The 20,059-nt window shown below is 41.9% G+C and overlaps 1 protein-coding gene across 5 annotated transcripts in view; it reads left to right on the top strand.

Annotated features, from left to right (window-relative positions):
- Positions 1–628: 628 nt before the first annotated feature.
- The window catches only part of LOC146494890 (collagen alpha-1(XX) chain-like), a 40,714-nt gene continuing 21,283 nt past the window's right edge, over positions 629–20,059 (top strand). The window contains exons 1-7 of one of the 5 annotated variants that reach the window (XM_085145630.1): positions 629–942; positions 5,522–5,630; positions 7,154–7,258; positions 9,235–9,378; positions 15,421–15,600; positions 17,187–17,372; positions 17,797–17,964. In XM_085145630.1, the coding sequence (XP_085001756.1) occupies positions 5,531–5,630; positions 7,154–7,258; positions 9,235–9,378; positions 15,421–15,600; positions 17,187–17,372; positions 17,797–17,964 (883 nt within the window). In that variant the 5' untranslated portion in view covers positions 629–942; positions 5,522–5,530. Of the gene's footprint in view, positions 943–3,082; positions 3,632–5,521; positions 5,631–7,153; positions 7,259–9,234; positions 9,379–15,420; positions 15,601–17,186; positions 17,373–17,796; positions 17,965–20,059 lie in introns of those variants that run through there. The other 4 variants (XM_085145629.1, XM_085145628.1, XM_085145631.1 and 1 more) reach the window with 4 other exon arrangements.

Here is a 20,059-nt window from a genome sequence, read left to right as displayed (position 1 = left end):
ATTCATTAGATGATGTGACCTGTGCGCCACCTTAATCTCAACTTCATGGAGCCAGACCCCAGACTGTGCAGGGTTATAGAGGCAAGACATGGAAACACCCTAAATCCAAGGAGATGGGACAAAATTAGTGAATTTGTGCTATTTCAGAGGCAGTTAGTGCACAATCACAAACTTTATGTCAGTACTTACTATGGACCTAATTGTACACTCACAAGTTACGAGTCCATGTTCATTGCAGTGCATCTGAATCTACACTTCACTGGTGTATCTACACTTCATATTTAGGTGTCACTGAGTGTTGGTCGAATCTAAAAGTAAAAAAAACCCACTGAAATCTATTATTTTTTCCTCTGTACTGCAAATGTATCAGTGTGTGTGTGTGTGTGTGTGTATCTAAATTGTGTCCGTTGCACTGCGCTGTACTGAAACGACACAAGTAAACTCTTTGACTTCCAACCTGGGAGTTGGATACCGGACTAGACTCAAGAATAAAGTCGTGTTCCAACACATCTGTTGGAAATTATTAATGCACTAATTATTCATGCACTAAGGGATGGGAATATAAGAGTGTACTCGCCGTTGATTAAGCGCACTGTGTGTTTAACTTTGCAATATGGCAGTCACAGTAGAGCACATGGTATTATATAGCAGAACTGTATGCGGTCAAGCGGGGTAATATTTCACTGTACGTTACATAGGATGGCTCAAACGTATGGTTGTAAAAGTGTCTCCTACTGTGGGGAGGATTTTACAGCATTCTTCTGAGTGCCACGCCCATGCCGGAGCAGCAGGAGGGCCTTGCTTCTCAGATTTCACCCTGAAACGTTCAGATACGACCTGTTGAGAGGAAGCAGGCTTCAGAGTGGAGCAGAAAACCTGCGCATGTTGACATCCCCGCCTCTGGAATGCAGTGCGGAATAAACTGGACTCAACGAACCGCAGGTAAGAGCTCACCTGGCCGCTCTGAGAACGACCGTGTTAGAAAACGGCCAAGTGCGTTTGTGATGGTGTTCTTTTTATTCATTCCGAGGTGTTAGATGAATGACCTACTGTAGCCTGTACTTACGATGCAGTGCATTGTTTCAAGCTGCTGTGAAAAAAACCCAAACAAACACCGGGACCTGCGAGACACCTACCACACAAAAAGCAAACTTGTGCTACTTTTGTGGTGCTTGACACCAGTTAACGTGTTGCACTGTGCGAGTTATGTGTACATTAAAAACAAGTATCAGTATTTAATTATCAGTCATTTAAACATGAAACACACCTTTATTTTAGTTATATCTACGCAGTTATTGGCGTGCTATATTGCGTCAAAACAGCTTCCTCCAGCAGCTAATTTCTTAACAACTTTAAAGAATTCACTTACTTAACATTTTTGTAAAAGGTGTGTACATTAAAATAGTTGTTAGTATTTAATTCGATGTAAGTTAAAAATATATTTAGCGTTTTTTAAATTATATTCAACAAGCTTACAGTTTTATATCCGGTGGTTATTAGCGTGTTTCTACTAAGTGCGTCAAAAGCATGTTCCATAATTTAAATTGCTGACTTGTTGTTTCCAGGTGTATTTACCTCATAGCTCTTACCAGCTGTCTTAAAACCTTCTGACACTGAAATTTGATATCCAGGGTCAAGTGTTGCCACCTTGGTACCTAACAGTTAGCTGGAGTTCAAGCTATTTCATGATGGTGTCATTTTTTCCTGGTGAGGTCACTCCAAGGGCAATAAAGGCATCCAGAAATGAGTGACTGTATACCCTGTATTAATCCAGTCTTTTAGATTGAATATTTCCTTTTATGTCTTTAACACCAGTGCAATGATTTCTTGTCTTATTATTAAGTAAAAATAATTTGTAGAATACGCGTGTGGCTTTGGATTCATTCAAGAAAAATGAGTTCAAAGCAAAACTAAAGGACTTTCACAGGAACTGCATAACATTACTACTCCTTTGCTCTCTGTCTGACAGGCACATCAATAAGTGCACAATGTGCCACTCAAGCACTGACTTTGCAACATTCAGGCAAGCAGGCACATGTGAAACATGAGAAAACTATACAAAAACCCCCAATGTAGTTCCATCACATACTTCACATGATTACATCAGGTAGGCATGTTGGAAATGTCTTTTAACCCTCATCGTACTGTCAGGGGCCCGTGCAGACCCCAGAGGTAAATTTGTTTTGTCATATATCAAATGTATTTTCTTTCTTTGTCAGTCAATTAGTTCTTAGTAAAGTGGCATGGACGTAGTCATACCACACATTAAAAGCAGAGCTCATACCGCTGCATGACAATCCCCAGTCTGAGTGGCAACTAAATTAACTTTAGTTATCTCTAGTCATTTCTGCTTCCTGCACAATCATAGTAATTTGTTTCTTTGCAGCGCCTGCAGAAAGTCAGGCTGAGCAGACAAGACTGCCCTTTATCACTGATTCATTTCATGATATTTATGCACAGATTTTCTAGGCACAGCCAAGGTAAGGGGGGCGTGGAGGGTTCAGTGATCTCAGGATATCATCTTGGTTTTCTACGGCTTGGTGTACTGCTACTGGTACACTGGTCTTTATAGTTCAATCTACGTCCCAACCATCACCTGTGGTCGCGAGCTCTGGATAGTGACGGAAAAATGAAATAAAAGCAGAAATGGGTTCCCTCTGAATCATGTCTAGGCTCTCCCTCAGAGGCAGGATGAGAAGCTGAGTCATTAGGGAGGCACTTAGAGTGCAGCCGCCATGCCTCCACATCCAAAGAAGGCCGTTGACGTGAGTTCAGGGATCCTAACCACCTCTTAGGTGAGAACTTTTCTAGAAGGCAGACCCAGGGCAGACCCAGGACATGGTAGAGATTGTTTCTCTGGGTTGGCTGGTTGTGTGTTTATCTGAAGCCTGATTGGTTTCATCATATAAATACAACAGAAATAATGTTTATTTAAAATGATTGAAAACTAAGTGATTCCACACTCAAAAGATGATAAATAAGCTTTTAAGTAACATGAATTACATTTTGGATAAAAGATGCAAGTTGTTATAAAGAAAAGTACAGATTCTTGTTTTATATAAAATATGCATATTCATTTTTAATTAATTTGAATTAATAATTTTTTTAGATGACAATAACTATATAACTAATCCATGCATGGTAAATATGTTGGTAGGATGAGGGTTAAACTCTCTTCTAATGGTTGCCTGTTGTGCTTGAGACAGGCAAGAAAGTTCAGACAGGAATCCATTAAAATAAGTCTAAAATGCTAACAATGAGTGTTCAGCACTGTGAAGAAGTATTTGCCACCAGCTTTCCATCCCATACATCAGATGTGAAACTAACATAACATTTCATAAAAGGTACATCACACCAGCAGTCAAACATGGTGGTGGTAGTTTGATGATCTGGGGTTTAAAGTATGAAAAATGCAACAACAACAAAAAGGGATCAGGGGGTGGGCAAATACTTTTTCACAGTACTGTATGTCAAATTATTGTTAATATAAATTATTACAGTGAAATCAGTATCTTTGGGTCTCTGTATGTGTGTTGATATTTCTCCTTATCTCTACTTGTGTTTCCATGTCACACTTCACCAGTTAGCCGTGGATAACTTACTTCTGTCATACCCGGCCACGAGCTGGAAGGTCTGTGAACTCCAGCTGTATTAACTGTGTCTTTGTTCAGCCTGTGTTTGTTGAACAGTGTTCTTATTCACAAAGAACAAATGACATTCCTTTCGTCCTTGTTTTCTAAAGATCATCTTCCTACAGTTTTACAGGGGTTTTCAAAATTAAAAATTCTAGTAATATTTTTGGGGAACAAAAAAAGCAGATGCTGAAATTCCTAAACTCTTTGCAGTTTGATCCTGAGCAATATTCTTAAACCTCTCCTTTACATATAAAAGACTCATTGAGAGGGCTTTTTAGAGCAAATCATGCATGTGACATGCTGCTGATTGCCTAGCTGGTTGTAACTGTTCTCTCAGTTTTAGGTTGTTTTGTTTTCTGTTGCTACCTCACCACATTTTTTAAATGTGCTGCTGGCACCAAATTGAAATGAGGACAGATTTTTTAAAAATCAAAAAAACTGAAAAGTATCAATTTAACATTTTTAATCAAAACTAATTTGGCTATTTTGATTAAAGGCTTTAAACTCTTTAAATTCTTTGTGATTTACATGGTGTCTGAACTTTTCTTTTTTTTATGGAAGTGGGATTTTAAAAAAATGAGTTTGGTCTTTTAGCTTTGAGCAAGAAATTATTGTTCTTAGAAGATTCCAAGACTCCAAATAATGTTCCCTCTTTGGAGTGTAAAAAACACAACATTTGATATATATGAAATAAGTTCAGTCCTGGGATCTAGAATTATTTGAAGGTGTTTAATGGATGTTGTGTAAAGTGTTAATGGGTCTCACACAGAAGCATGGTAGGTTTACGGCCTCTTCAAGGGCTGCACGTTTGTTAATATTATAGCCTGGTGTATCATTAGCTGTGTTGAGGTCTGTAATTGGACAAAATCAGGCACATCTGTAGTCTGAGTCAGACATAAAAATTTCCATGGGAAAACTACCTGGTTTTTAACAGCTTTTTTCCCCATTATGTTGATATGAAAGGTATTCCAAAGTAGAAATATATATTTTAAATGAGCAATACAAATGTAGAATAGGATTTATGACTGATTCATTTGTTTGATTTATAAATTCTAATCTGATCCACAAATCTTATATCTGAAAAGCTGAAAATTAAAAAAAAAATCTGAAAAGCTGAAATAATTGAACTCAAAAACACACCATCATGAAAAATTCATGTTTTTTTTGTTTTGTTTTTTTTTTTACATGTTCAGAAGGTCGAGCAGGTCATCTAATAATCAGGAGTTTGGTGGTTTGGTCCCTGGCTGTTCCAGACTGCATACAGACTATCCTTGGGCAAGATACTGAACAAGCTGCTGTCTGATGTGTTTATCGGTGTATGAATGTGTGTGACTGTGGGAATGAAGGAAGTTGCATAAAGTGCTTTGAGTGCTCAAAGAGCATAGAAGAACTCTATATAAGAACAGTCCATTTATCATAGATTATCTAGTGCTGTCTGAATTCTTCCTCTTACCTGTTCTTAGCTGAAGCAGAAACCGCACTGTGTGTGGTCTTCTGCTGCTGTAGAACATCTGCTTCAAGGTTCGACATGTACATTTAGGGATGCTCTTCTGCATGCCCTGGTTGTAAAAATCGACTTTATGAGTTACTGTTTCCTTTTTTACCCAAAGAACTGCTGCTCACTGGTTATTTTCTCTTTTCAAACCATTCTCTGTAAACCCAACAACTGTGCCATGTTTAAAGTCACTTAAATCACCTTTCTTTATCATTCTGATGCCTGGTTTGCTGCCAGCTTATTGGGCAGGTTAGATATTTCCATCAAAAGTCAGTCAAACATGTGTACCTAATGACATGTGTGTGTGTGTGTGTGTTTGTGTGTGTGTATGTAAAAATAAGAGCATACATAAATGAAATAATACTGACAGCGTTATCTTTTATATTTCTAGACTCCACTCATGTCTCCTCACCTCCTTGCTACACCATTGTCATCTTCCTGGCTAATGCCATTTTTCCTGCTCAGTGTCCTGCTGCTGTCTGCTGCTGTCCATGGCCAAGGTATACACATATATCTAATAATCATTTGACTCTTACCAAGCAAGCTAATAGTGAAGTCGCATTAATGTCTTGATGATCTGCTGTGTAGCTTTTGCACATAAATGTCTTGTACCCACAAACTTTGGCATAATGTATCTACTTTGTGTTCTGTAGCATTTACCCACATTTATACATACAGTTATTCCAACGTTCTATGCATTTGATGTCAGTGCTTTTGAGGCTTTCTGTGTGTCACTGTCATTGTGTATCCACACAGTGACAAGAAAAATCAGCTAGGCACGGATGGCAGAACCTTTTTTAATTGGTACTGTCAGCATACAAATTATCGGGTCAATGATTTTATTTGAATTCAAGCATCAAAACGCATTTGCTATGAAGAGAAAGATAGCTAGGTCTTTTTCTCTGGAAACCACTCCCAAAACCAAATGAACTGAACTAATGTAACCATATTAGTCATAATCATCCAAAGACTGTGTTTCTCTATAGCACAGTTTTTATTATGCTGAATGTGTGTATTTAGTTTGATAATGAACAACTCACCATGTCAAAATGAACATATAAGGACAAACCAATTACTTTGAGGTATTTTTGAGACTTTGCTAGTTTCCATATTTACTTCATTGTTACTTAATACTACATCCCATAAAAGAAACAATCTGCAAGTCTCAAGGAACTTATTATATTTTGAGTGTTGAACTGGAAATGGTGGGCAAATCCAGCTGTTCTTAGCCCACAAATCTTAGAGCACAATACAGATACTGTATTTGGCTCCATAACTGCCTGTCTGTCTGGAAAAGTTGTTGTTCTTAGTGGATCTGTTAGACCGTGACCCTGTCTTTCTAAATTCCCGTCAGTCCCTATGTGATTCCCTGCCAGACACACATGTAGATGAAGACCCCCCAGTGGCCCCTGGGCCCAGTACACAGTCGCAGACAGAGGCCTTTACATAGACACATGGATGCTTGCTAGTCAGGAAAGGATCTGTTGAGTGCTGAGGGTCATGTGTTCACATAAGTTATAAAGTTCTGTAATTCATGCTGTTCATGTCTTCTTTACTTCCGTTTTGCATCCCCTCCCCTCCTTCCCCATCTTCCTCTCCATCTATAACCCCACTGCGTAGTAAATACAAAACCCTGTCACAGTGTAACTTTGTGACAGTCCTCTGACACGACCTTTGAACCTGCAGTCTCCAACTGGCGTCCTGTTCCTGTTTCTATGCTAGATGGGAGGACAGGGCATGCTTTGATGGATGCATGATGGAAACATGAAAGACACTGCTTGTTGGGGAAAACTCTGCTGGAAATTATGTAGATGAAGTCAGAACAAGAGATGAATTTGATGTGTTGAGAAGGAAGTGAGAGAATGGGAAGATTGAAGAAAGTTTCACTGCTTGTGTCTTTGATCTTTGAAAAGTCTGCAAATGTCATGTCAACTTTTTCCCTTGACCCAAGTCTTTAACCAGAAAAATGCGCTAAACATTTTAAAGCCAGATATTTTTTATTCTTCTCTTTGTCTCTGTCAAGGTCGTCTTAAGCTGACGGTCCTGTCTGAAGACAGACTGCAGATGAAGTGGAAGGAGGCTGATGGACCTGTTCAGGGTTACAAGGTCAGAGTGAGACCGATTTCAGGTGAGAGTTCTGCAGCTGTGAAGAAAGTACTCTGACAGCAGAGTTAGGAGCTCCTCCAATTTGATATACCTACAAAGTCTATTTAAAAGCCTTGGCATGAAATTGAAAGTATGAATCAGGTCTTAGGCTGAAATCACATGTTGTCATCAGAGTAGGAAAAATAAGAAAAACAACAACCTTGGTAGCGTTCACAGGTGGTACCCACTGGTCATCAAGGTTTGGGAGGATTAAGAATATCACTTGATAGGATTTTCTAAAAGAAGAGAACAAACACCAAAATAGCATTTTTAAGACCAATACCAATATTTGGTGATTTAACAATATATTATGAGATTTTTTTTTCCAGCCACACAAAACGTAAACAGATTTCCCTAACTCATGTAAGTACTCACTAAGATAACAGTACAGTTACAAATACGGTTCTTTTACTCCTACAACTCGTGGATTGTTCATTTACGTTTGGGTTGTGTTGGCAATGCGTGTTGCCAACAGGAAGTTGAAGAGTATCCTCTGGTAGACAAACGGTACAACATCAAAACTCGTAACATGGCTGAATGGTGTTTCTTCTGTCCTTTCTTTGATTTTTATTTATCAGCCACTGTAAATGCTGATTCATCATATTGGCCGATATGTTGGTTGGGCTCTACTGTCAACGAACAGGCACTGCCACTTGATTGATTTAATAAGAGATTTGTCCTGTATTATTGTGCAGAGGTATTTTAGTATAATGATGCACATCTGGTGTGTGAAGTTTTTGCTTCTCTGATAAATGTTCCAACACCGTTTTGCACATCAAGTAAGGTTGTGTTTGGGAAGCAACAGGAACACACTCAATCCTGAAAATGCTATGTAACATTTTCCTATGGTTTCCAGCAGTACACTCTCTCCCAAGTGTCTCAAATGTATAATAATTATAAGTTTTTAATGACATAATAAACATCATGAAGTTTATTCATAAGCTTTTATTATACCACACATCCCGTCTAGTTTGAAACTGCTTAAAAATGGGTTTGTAAAGTATTCTTTTGCCATCCAGACTGCGAGCTCTCTTGCTTTGCAGGTCATAATTTGGATAAAAATACAGCCCATTCTCCTCCCCTCTATCTCCACATCTGTGATTTTTCCTAAGCATTGTTTTCTCTTTGTCGGCATTTTAGCTCCCATTCCACACAGCGCAGCTAAGTCTAGGCAGGTCTAAGAGAGAGACAGAGATGAACTTAAAAGAAGAAGTTAATGCAGCACTTTTGTAATGTGTTTAAAGTTGTAGGATGCCAGTAAGAGAATGAAAAGGTGGTGCTGACAGGATTAAAGAGGTAAGGCTGTCCAATTCTGGCAAAGTCATTACAAAGAAGTGCCCAGACGTTCAACAGGTATCTGGAATTTTTTAGATCAGATGAAGAAAAAGTAGGAACTGTTGGTTGTTCAAAAGACCCTTGTTAAGATTTAGTCCTGGTCTTTTTTGGGTTTTGTTCTAGAAAAATATGGCAGTGGTATGAAGTTTTGTTCACTGATTTTTTGCTTACTTTATAACTTCAGCAATAAAAATATACTGCCTAGTTTTGCATGATCCAGTAAATTATATTATATAAAATATAATATAGAAGTAAAAATGTTGACCTCTTATGTCAGAATTATACATAAGAAGTCAAAGTTTTGACTTACGAAGGCAAACAAAGGAGTAATGTCAAAATTGCAGAGCTGGTAAGTTTTTGAGCTCACATGTTTCTAAAATTTGAAATCAGTAATTTGTATATGAACTTTCTAAGTTAATACATCACAATTTTAATTCATTAATGACTATTTATCTCCAGAAACATGCACAAATAGTTGCCGGTTTCTATTATGTTTCCTGTTGAATTCAAGCATAATCCAAGTTATGCAAACTCTATCTTTAATGTCACACAGTGATGTGTTTTTATGTAATTCGCTTTACATATATAGAAAGATTAGTCACCCCAAATGCTTGTTTTTTCCAGAGGTGCCACAGCCAGAGCTCATGTTGACCACCACCCGGGGCCGGGCAACAGTGGCAGGTCTAGACTCCAGTCAGGAATATTACCTCCAGGTCCTTGTGCTCAATGGGACGACAGAGAAACTTCTTGCAAAGAGACGATTCACAAGTAAGAAAGACAGCAGGGTTGATCGGAGAAATGGAGTCTGTCTGTTGTGAGACTGTATATTTAGTATATAGAAAGTTTATATACCAGTTTTATATATAAACTAAGTTTCCTACTTACAGTGTAAGTAAGACGCTTTTTGTATGTTGAGCAGAGATAGTAGTAGGAGATAATAAATATATTTGAGTTGTTGAGAGTAATCAAGAGGTTCATGTAGATTGTATACATGTCCATCCATCCATCCATCTTCATCCGCTTTATCCGGGGCCGGGTCGCGGGGGCAGCAGCCTAAGCAAAGAGGCCCAGACCTCCCTCTCCCCAGCCACCTCTTCCAGCTCATCCGGGGGAACACCAAGGCGTTCCCAGGCCAGCCGAGAGATATAATCTCTCCAGCGTGTCCTGGGTCTGCCCCGGGGCCTCCTCCCGGTGGGACATGCCTGGAACACCTCACCCAGGAGGCGCCCAGGGGGCATCCTTGTCAGATGCCCAAACCACCTCAGCTGGCTCCTTTCGACGTGGAGCAGCAGCGGCTCTACTCTGAGCCCCTCCCGGATGGCCGAACTTCTTACCCTATCTCTAAGGGAGATGCCAGCCACCCTTCGGAGGAAGCTCATTTCCGCCGCTTGTATCCGCGATCTCGTCCTTTCGGTCACTACCCACAGCTCGTGGCCATAGGTGAGGGTAGGGACGTAGATCGACCGGTAAATTGAGAGCTTCGCTTTTACACTCAGCTCCCTCTTCACCACGACGGACCGGTGCAGCGTCCGCATTACTGCAGCTGCAGCCCCAATCCGTCTGTCGATCTCCGGCTCCCTTCTCCCATCACTCGCGAACAAGACCCCGAGATACTTAAACTCCTCCACTTGGGGCAAGACCTAATCCCCGACCCGGAGTGGGCACTCCACCCTTTTCCGGCTGAGAACCATGGCCTCAGATTTGGAGGTGCTGATCCTCATTCCCGCTGCTTCACACTCGGCTGCGAACCGCTCCAGTGCGAGCTGGAGGCCCTCACCCGATGAAGCCAACAGAACCACATCATCCGCAAAAATCAGAGATGAGATCCTGAGGCCACCAAAGCGAAAGCCCTCCGCCACTTGGCTGCGCCTAGAAATCCTGTCCATAAAAATTATGAACAGAACCGGTGACAAAGGGCAGCCCTGGCGGAGCCCATCACCCACCGGGAACGAGTCCGACTTATTGCCGGCAATGCGAACCAAGCTCTTGCAACGGTTGTATAGGGATCGAATGGCCCGTAACAATGGGCCAGACACCCCATACTCCCGCAACACCTCCCACAGGACACCCCGAGGGACACGGTCGAATGCCTTCTCCAAGTCCACAAAACACATGTAGACTGGTTGGGCAAACTCCCATGCACCCTCAAGTATCCTCGAGAGGATGAAGAGCTGGTCCAGTGTTCCGCGACCAGGACGAAAACCGCATTGTTCCTCCTGCATCAGAGGTTCGACTAGCGGACGAACTCTCCTTTCCAGCACCCTGGCATAGACTTTCCCGGGGAGGCTGAGGAGTGTGATCCCCCTGTAGTTGGAACACACCCTCCGGTCCCCCTTCTTAAAGATGGGGACCACCACCCCGGTCTGCCAATCCACGGGTACTGCCCCTGATCTCCACGCAACATTGCAGAGGCGTGTCAACCAGGACAGCCCTACAACGTCCAGAGCCTTCAGGAACTCGGGGCGGACCTCATCAACACCAGGGGCTCTGCCACCAAGGAGTTGTTTAACTGCCTCAGTGACCTCGCCCCCGGAAATTGGCGGGTCATTCCCCTCATCCCCAGACTCTGCTTCCTCCTCGGAAGACGCGTCAGTGGGATTAAGGAGGTCCTCGAAGTATTCCTTCCACCGCCTGACAATTTTCTCAGTCGACGTCAGCAGCGCTCCGCCAGCACTATACACAGTGCAGGTAGAGCACCGCTTTCCCCTCCTGAGACGCCTGACGGTTTGCCATAACCTCTTCGAGGCAGTCCGAAAGTCTTTTTCCATGGCCTCTCCGAACTCCTCCCACACCCGAGTTTTTGCTTCAGCCACTGCCCGAGCCGCATTCCGCTTGGCCTGTCGATACCTGTCGGCTGCCTCCGGAGTCCCACAGGCTAACCAAGCCCGATAGGACTCCTTCTTCAGCCTGGTGGCTCCCTTCACCTCTGGTGTCCACCATTTGGTTCGGGGATTACCACCACGGCAGGCACCAACCACCTTGCGGCCGCAGCTCAATGCAGCAGCTTCGGCAATGGAGGCGCTGAACATGGTCCATTCGGACTCAATGTCCCCCGCCTCCCTCGGAATGCTGTTGAAGCTCTGCCGGAGGTGTGCGTTGAAGATCTCGCAGACTGGGGCCTCTGCTAGTCGTTCCCAGCACACCCTCACTACGCGTTTAGGTGCACCAGGTCTGTCCAGCGTCCTCCCCCGCCACCTGATCCAACTCACCACCAGGTGGTGATCAGTTGACAGCTCAGCCCCTCTCTTTACCCGAGTGTCCAGAACATATGGTCGCAGGTCTGGTGATACGATTACAAAATCGATCATCGACCTACGGCCTAGAGCGTCCTGGTGCCACGTGCACTTATGGACACTCTTATGTTCGAACAAGGTGTTCGTTATGGCCAAACTGTGATTAGCACAGAAGTCCAATAACAAAGCACCGCTCGGGTTCAGATCAGGGAGGCCGTTCCTCCCAATCACGCCCCTCCAGGTCTCGCTGTCGTTACCCACATGAGCATTGAAGTCTCCCAGCAGGACAACAGAGTCTCCAGGTGGAGCACCTTCCAGCACCCCCCCCCCCCCCCCCCCCCCCCAGGGACTCTAAGAAGGCTGGGTACTCCGAACTGCCACTCGGCGCATAAGCGCAGATGACAGTCAGGGCCCGTTCCCCGACCCTAAGGCACAGGGAACAAACCCTCTCGTCCACCGGGAAAAACCCCAACGTACCGGCAGCAAGCCGAGGGGATATTAGAATACCCACCCCAGCCCGCCGCCTCTCCACCAGGGGCAACTCCAGACTGAGACAGAGTCCAGCCCCTCTCCAGGAGACTGGTTCCAGAGCCCAAGCCGTGCGTAGAGGTGAGCCCGACTATATCTAGCCGGTACCTCTCAACCTCACGCACTAACTCAGGCTCCTTCCCCACCAGAGAGGTGACATTCCATGTCCCTATTGCCAGTCTTGGCAGCCGGGGGTCAGTCCGCCAGGGCCTCCGCTCCTGGCCGCCACCCGGCACACAATGCACCCGACCCCTATGGCGCCTCCTGCGGGTGGTGGGCCTGCGGGAGGATGGGCCCATGTCTCCTCTTCGGGCTGTGCCCGGCCGGGCCCCATGGACTAAGGCCCGGCCACCAGATGCTCGCCCTCGGGCACCCTCCCCGGGCCTGGCTCCAGGGCGGGGCCCCGGTAACCCTATCCCGGGCAGGGTAAACTGTTCCCTCGGTGTTTTTTTCATAAGGGTCTTTTGAATCGCTCTTTGTCTGGTCCCTCACCCAGGACCAATTTGCCATGGGAGACCCTACCAGGGGGCAAAAGCCCCCAGACAACATAGCCCCTGGGATCCCTGGGACACACAAACCCCTCCACCACGATAAGGTTGCGATTCACGGAGGAGTGTATACATGTATATATGTTTAAATGAGTGACAACTGTCATCTTATATAATATTTGGAAGATCATTTTTTTTACACATGCAAGCCCATAACCTCACACTCACAGTGGCTGAGTACTAATATTACCAGTTGGATTACATGCTTGGATTGAGGGGTTTCTCCAGGATTGTGAATCCGCCTTCTGACACAAACTTACTGGTAACGTTACAGTCGATGATGGCTTTCTGGGCCAAAGAGCCTCACACAGTCACCCACACTGCGTGACACTGTTTAAGCAGGAGCAGCTTGCAGGGAGGAGAGCAGATTTAATTAAATTTAATTCCTAATGACAGAAATAGCAGGATTCATTTTAATGAAGGGTCACTTGTGTTTGGAGGCTTAGACTCGGGCATTGTAGCCCGTTGGGTTGTTTTCCTCCCCAGTTTGTGAGTCCCTTTCACAGTTGACATATTGTAAAGTTGTAAATGATTCTCTCATGTGATTGTGTTATATTTTCATGTAGCCTCTGGCTGCTTGCAAAGGATGGAAGAAGTATTAGATTACTGTGTCGAGGTAAGCGTGTCCAGGCAGGCCAGAAAATGCCTCAACTTGGAAATTCGTAACGCCGGCTGCCATGTTGGAATGATGGCAGTCTGGGAATTCCTTCCTGATGTGTCTTCATCTTATTTTAACTCCCTCAGGGTCCCTTATTTAGTACTGTTACTGTGTCAAGGCAATTCTTACTTTTCATCCTCATTTGCAGCTCTTAATAACCCATTTTGTATTCACAATATAACATAGAAAACATAATAAATGTTTAACTGAGAATTTTTGTCCCTTAATTCCAGACAAAGATATGCTAAAAAGACTTTTGGAGATCTTACAGTTTTTTCTCCTTTTGTGTTTGCATATGAATTAAAGCAACTTTTAGCACAGTGAATAACCTGAGACACAAGTGACTACAGTGGGCTCATAAAGGTTCTTTGACCTTTAACCATGAGTCTAGTCTAGAGTAGTTTGAGTTGTAGTCACATGTGTAATCCATTGTACCACTAACTGCATGTGCTGCAAAATCCACACAAGATCTATTGGTGATTCCTGAATGGTGTGTTTACTCAACTTTCAAGGATGTGTTATTGACCAGTGCTGTGTATGCGCTTCAGTGATAGACGTCATAAAGGTTAAGAACTGTGGGTGGTTACTCAAAAAACTTGTCTATTACACATTGCTTGTTACTTTTCTTAAAAATAATGCAGTACCTTACTTGATTACTTGCCTGAAAAAAGTAATTTGTTCCACTACTTATTAATTCGTTTAAAAATGACCTAAAACACTGTCACATAGTTACCATTAACAATAGAAACCTTAAAGTCCCAAACACCAACACAAATCCCTATCCTAATGAAGACACACATACAATCTGTCTTTCATGTGTGAACGCAAAGCTGACAGCACAAAACAAAGCTGAAAACCAGCTGACACTTCAAAGTGATTGTCATGGTGATTCTACTTTAGAAGCATGAACAGGCAGAAGTGCAGGCTGCAGGTTGACTGCTCATCAGTCTGTTGAAGTTCGGGGTCTGGCTGCTGGGCTGGGATCAACATACACTAACCTTTATCTTCACTCTGGGTTCTTGGCTATCTTTGTGTTAGCATGTTTTCTGTGCAGATGCTGCCAAAAAGCTGATGTTGTGTTTGCAGCATGACGCGGTTGTTTCTGTCCTGGATGTTGTTACTCCTTTACTATCATGTTCTTGTGAATTTATGGAATAATATTCAGATTAATTTTCATATTGCCAATGAAAACATGTAAACTCCTTTGTGGTTTGCTCGTGCTGGAAACTAACAGCAAATAATGAGATTGGGCATGTTTTGGCAACGCGACTGTTGTTCTTTTAGAGATATTTGTAAAGGTTTTTAGAGCTAACTAGGAGTTGAACCTAGAATCTCCTCATCTGTAGTAAGGCACATTATCCAGTGCACCTCTAGGCCCATGCGTTATAAAAGCCACTTAAGATCTTTTGAGATTTTTCTAATGTATGTCAAAATGTTATGACTAACACACTAGTTATGTTATTTGCACTAGGGTTGTTAGGGCACCATGCCAAATACTAACATTTATATAATCATAGAAACTTGTTTTTCTCAGCAGGCTGTTGTTTTGATGTTTGAGCTTTAAATATTAAACTTGCCACATTATCTGTAGGACTATTGTGGATTTACTCTTTTTTTGTTTTCTGTGTACTAAGTCAATTTTTAAAAGCCATTTCTGCCAGTAGAAATATAACTGACCTTCATATAAACTGACAAATTAGTTCAATTGAATGTTATATATATATATATATATATATATATATATATATATATATATCACCTTGGCTATATATATAGCGCCAAATCACAACAGCAGTTGCCAATTATCAATACTACACAGATGATCAACATTTCTCTCTTCTAGTGCAGACTCTGCGGGAGGAGGAGATGATACGCAGTGGCACCAGAGAGCACAGGAAGAAGTTGTTGCCAGGTGGGTCAGGATCAGGAGAACTGGAAGATGCAACAGAGGCTCTGCTGGATGTGCCAACAGTTCTGTATCCAGAACCTACGACCACCACTCCTGCCTCTGCCAGTACTACAGGTAGTTTATGGTGGTAGATATCATTAAATATGAAAGAATATATTATTGTAGACAATTTTAGACTCTCAAGTTTTCCCTTGATGCTAACTTTTTAAGCGGCAACATATTATAAAATGGGTTGCTATGGTCACAAGGGATAGTAGTGACCACTATATCACAGCCACTAGTTTATTGAATATTGTGCTTGCTCCAGTGTAATCCTTTATTAGTTTCCTAAATAATGGTGTGTGAAGCAACTTAGGTTCCATGGATATTCATCTAGCTCTGTACACCATGTACAGAGAGGGCGCCAACTATGAAAAGAGGCCCCTGCTCCAAAACTGACACCTTGAGCATTGACTGAGATTTGTAGCTTCCCATATGGACAACTCAAATGCCCTCTAGAAAAAGGTTTTACTGTCAAAAACGTTGAAAAAAGCTCGAAAATCCCAAATAAATTCTACCTTGTGCACTCAGTAATTAAAGTAATGAATTCATTCATTAGTTAATTCATTTAATTGATTAATTATTATTTTAGTAATTGAGGATGGGAAGAAAAATTAACCCCAAATTAACATTCATGCCCATGATGAGTGTATATAAGCTTGTGACCATAACTCTATATTAAAACAATAGTGAGTCCAGAAAAAAACAGGTCTACAGCATGAGATGAGTTGCTGTGAATGGCTATAGGGCGAGAAAAAATAGTACAAAGTAAGGTGATATATTAGCAAAATGGCTGGTTAAACATAAAACATCCAGTCATCCAAGTGATCACGTATTCTAATTTGAATATACTGGTGGAGCCTAACTTGGCTACCATTACTACTCACTTTTCCTGGGTTAATGCTAACCAGAATGTCATTGCATCCTGCTAACATGGATGCTAAATCCACAGGTGTTGACCGTCAGAAGCAATGCATATTATGGTCGCAGTTATTTTAACCGTCGGCTGTATTTAAACGGTTTTTGGGGGGTTAAGGTGTTTTCTGACAGCTCTTAGTGACAAAGCCACACAAAACAAAAACATAGAGCACACAACATGTTCTTGCCACGATTGGTTAGTTTGAGACATGTTATTATTCATGTTGAATCATAGATCTCTGAATACTACGTGCTTTGCTGATGATATTAGTGTTTTGGGTTACCACAAAACAACACAATGCAGAATAAGGACACAGCCAGTGGCGTGATCAAATAGGACACATACATTTTGTCTCTTTTGTGGATAATGCTTACAAAGCTGACTTGAGCTACCAACAAGCTCAGATAATCTGAGTCATAGTCATACATGTTTTCCTTTGCACTACATTGGCTGCTGGCAACTGTTCACTCCCACACAGTTTCATAAACAAGTCAAAATACTTACTGGGGAAAACTGTGGACTTTTTTCTGACTTTATCAAATGTTTATCATGAAATGAAAATGTTTATTTGTTAACAGCTAAAGAAGGTTTTCTCTCACTTTCCCTTTGATGCTTATGAGCTCAGACTAATCTAAAGTCATCAGATTTTTTGTCATGCACAGCCTCAGCTGGTCCCCTAAACAATTTTGGCTTATCTTACTGTAACCCCACCCAAGTGGTTACTATTACCTCTCTTCTCCAGAGCCTCCAGCTACAGATACCCCCTCTGAACTTCCAGATAAGACCCCTGAGAAAAGTGGCAAAGAGAAGAGGAAGAAGAAGAAAGAGCGGGATCGTTCCAAGATGGAGAACAAAGAGGAGCAGGGAACAACACAGGGTAAACCAGCTCAGGAGAAACCCCGAAAGAGCCCATTTCCCACCCAGCCAGGTACCGATAAACAGTGCTCTCCAGTGTTACATTAACCTGACAGAATCTCCAATCACAATAGCAGTGATCACTCATTTTAAACTAAAGTGATGTCTGGCCTCCACCAGCTTCCTTTTCTTGTAAATTAACAGTAAGTGTTTGAAATGTGATGACAGTGTTTACAGGGGGGAGGGACAGCTAAGCGATAATGACAGACCATTCTGTTTGGCTACAGGGCATTTGTTTCGCCTCTCTCCTTTATAATCGAAGGAAAGAAGCAGACGTTCACATGCATGAAAGCTCACTCCTGCATCTGTGCACCATGTCGGCACATGTACATAATAGTTAGACGCCTTCACGTTAAAAACAGTTTTGGTGCCATCTGTTTCCTCATTTAAAGTACATGTGTTCTTTACATCCTTTGCTTCTTGTGTTATTTATTAAGGCATGTCTTCAAGGAAACCATTTGAATGTGCGAGCGATGCAGCTGCAGACATCGTGTTGTTGGTGGACGGCTCCTGGAGCATCGGACGCATTAACTTCAGACGTGTCCGAGACTTCTTGGAGGGCCTAGTGACACCTTTCCACATTGGACCGAATCACGTTCAGATCGGTGAGAAACAGAGCGTGGAGTATGGTGGTGAAAACATTTCTCATCACTAACATTGTGAAAGTCATAGTAGATTTCAAATAGAAGTATTGCCACACTGTAGATGTCCTGACATCATCATTCACACTGTTGCAGGAGTATTGACATCATTTCTCTTTTTGCTTTGCTCGTTCCATTTCTGGCCTTCTGGTTGTTATTGTAGGTTATTGTTATTGTTATACTCACAGATTTACTACTGTCACTATTGCTCACAGATAATTTACTACTACATAATTTTATAATTCATGTTTATACTTTGTAAAAAATACAAATTATACACAGTCAAATGTAATCTATTGCAGTTAAGAGAGATACAAATTGTAATCTGTTGTCATCAGCACACATAACATTTTATATACTTTATGATGTATTTTTTAGCTATTTTTGTTATTTGATTGGTTTCATTACTGATCCCTGATCCTGAACCTGTTCACAGTCTCAGGGCAACAAATACACACAAATGTTTGTATTCTTTAGCATGGGCCTAAAGCTTTCTCATTTAATCCAAATCTGTTTTCCTAAATGAATTAGATTTGGTACGTAAACTTAACCAAACAGCTCACAAAAGTTAACAAGTCAAAGAACAATTCTGTAAACGACCACGGCAGACCCGGGTGCAAATTCATGCTCTGCAGCATACTTTATTAGCACTTTCACGGTTGCTGTTCACAATGCTCCCAGAGCTGCAGCTCTCCCGCTGCCCGCTCAACATCATCACCACAACAACAACCCCCAAACACAGCACCCATTACAATATTTAAGTCGGCGGGGCGTGATTGCAGATGCCGTGCAGGTGCGTCCGCCTTCCCTGCACGGCATCGCAGGCCACGCCCCACCACAAATTCATAGACTAGGTTCATAGTGTTTCCTTTAACATAGTTATTTTAAGCATATATTACAATGTGAGCCATGAATAATGAATGGCTGTTACAGTGACTGCTATTGAGCCATCATGTGACGTTTATTGCTGCACTGCGCGGTCTTTATTAAAGTTTTATAGTTATATGTTGAAATGTTACTGTAACCATCCAGGTATTGTTTACATTGTTTACAAATCAGCTATTAACCATTTTATAAAGCTTATTAGTCAATATTTCATAGATTATTAATAGTAATAAACTATTAACTAACGGTGACTTGAATACGATTTAACTGTTTATTATTAATGGTCTATATAAAGTTTCCATCCTACATTTCTCAAAGTCCGTTTGCAATATTTTATATCTGACCGTCATGTGGGAAGAGGCTGACCAGGAGAACGGGGTTATATAATGTGCCCACATGGCAGCCAAGGCTCGCTGCTCCTCCCTGTTAGTGGTTAGTGTATGGGCTGCTATGTGTCATATTACTAGTTTATTTTCATCCTTTGTGAACATTTATGAATTCAATTTTTTGGTCCAGAAATCACCCAACTAATGTTACATGTGTTTATTTGTTTAGATAAAATAAGTTCTACCATGTTTTATATAAACAAAATATCCATCTATCCATTCATCTTCTTCACCTGTTAATAAAGTCAAGGTCACAGATATAATACAGATACTTTCTGTTAGTCGTGTGAAGGGAACCCGCAAAGTAAGAATTTCATTGCTCTGCGTAACCATTTGTGTTTTGCGGTGTACATGACAATAAACATCTTGAATAAGTCCTGTTGTGATAGGGTGAGAGACACTGTGAACAGGCTGCTAGGCTATCACAGGGCTCAAACAGAGACAAGTCAAATCAATATTTGGATTGTTCCCATTTGTGCAGTTATTAAGTTTTAAGTTATTAAAATATCGACTTTTACTTACCATGCCAAGGTTTCATGTCATCATCCCCTGATGTTTGCAATACTTTATCATATTGAGCTGCCTTCATATAAGGTGCAACAACACTGTTTACACCCATTATTTCCATAAAAAATGCTGTAAAACCAGCATCATAAACAACCTTTTGTTGTTTATGAGGACAATTGAGGACAATTAAAGCACAGACATATTGAAATGGATCACTCAGAGAAGAACTTGACGGTCTTTTTTATTCTGTCTGTTCTGAACTAACATAGATGATAAAATCA

Source organism: Neolamprologus multifasciatus, chromosome 20, assembly GCF_963576455.1.
Source record: "Neolamprologus multifasciatus chromosome 20, fNeoMul1.2, whole genome shotgun sequence".
NCBI lineage: Eukaryota > Metazoa > Chordata > Actinopteri > Cichliformes > Cichlidae > Neolamprologus > Neolamprologus multifasciatus.
This window is presented reverse-complemented; position numbering and strand designations above follow the sequence as displayed.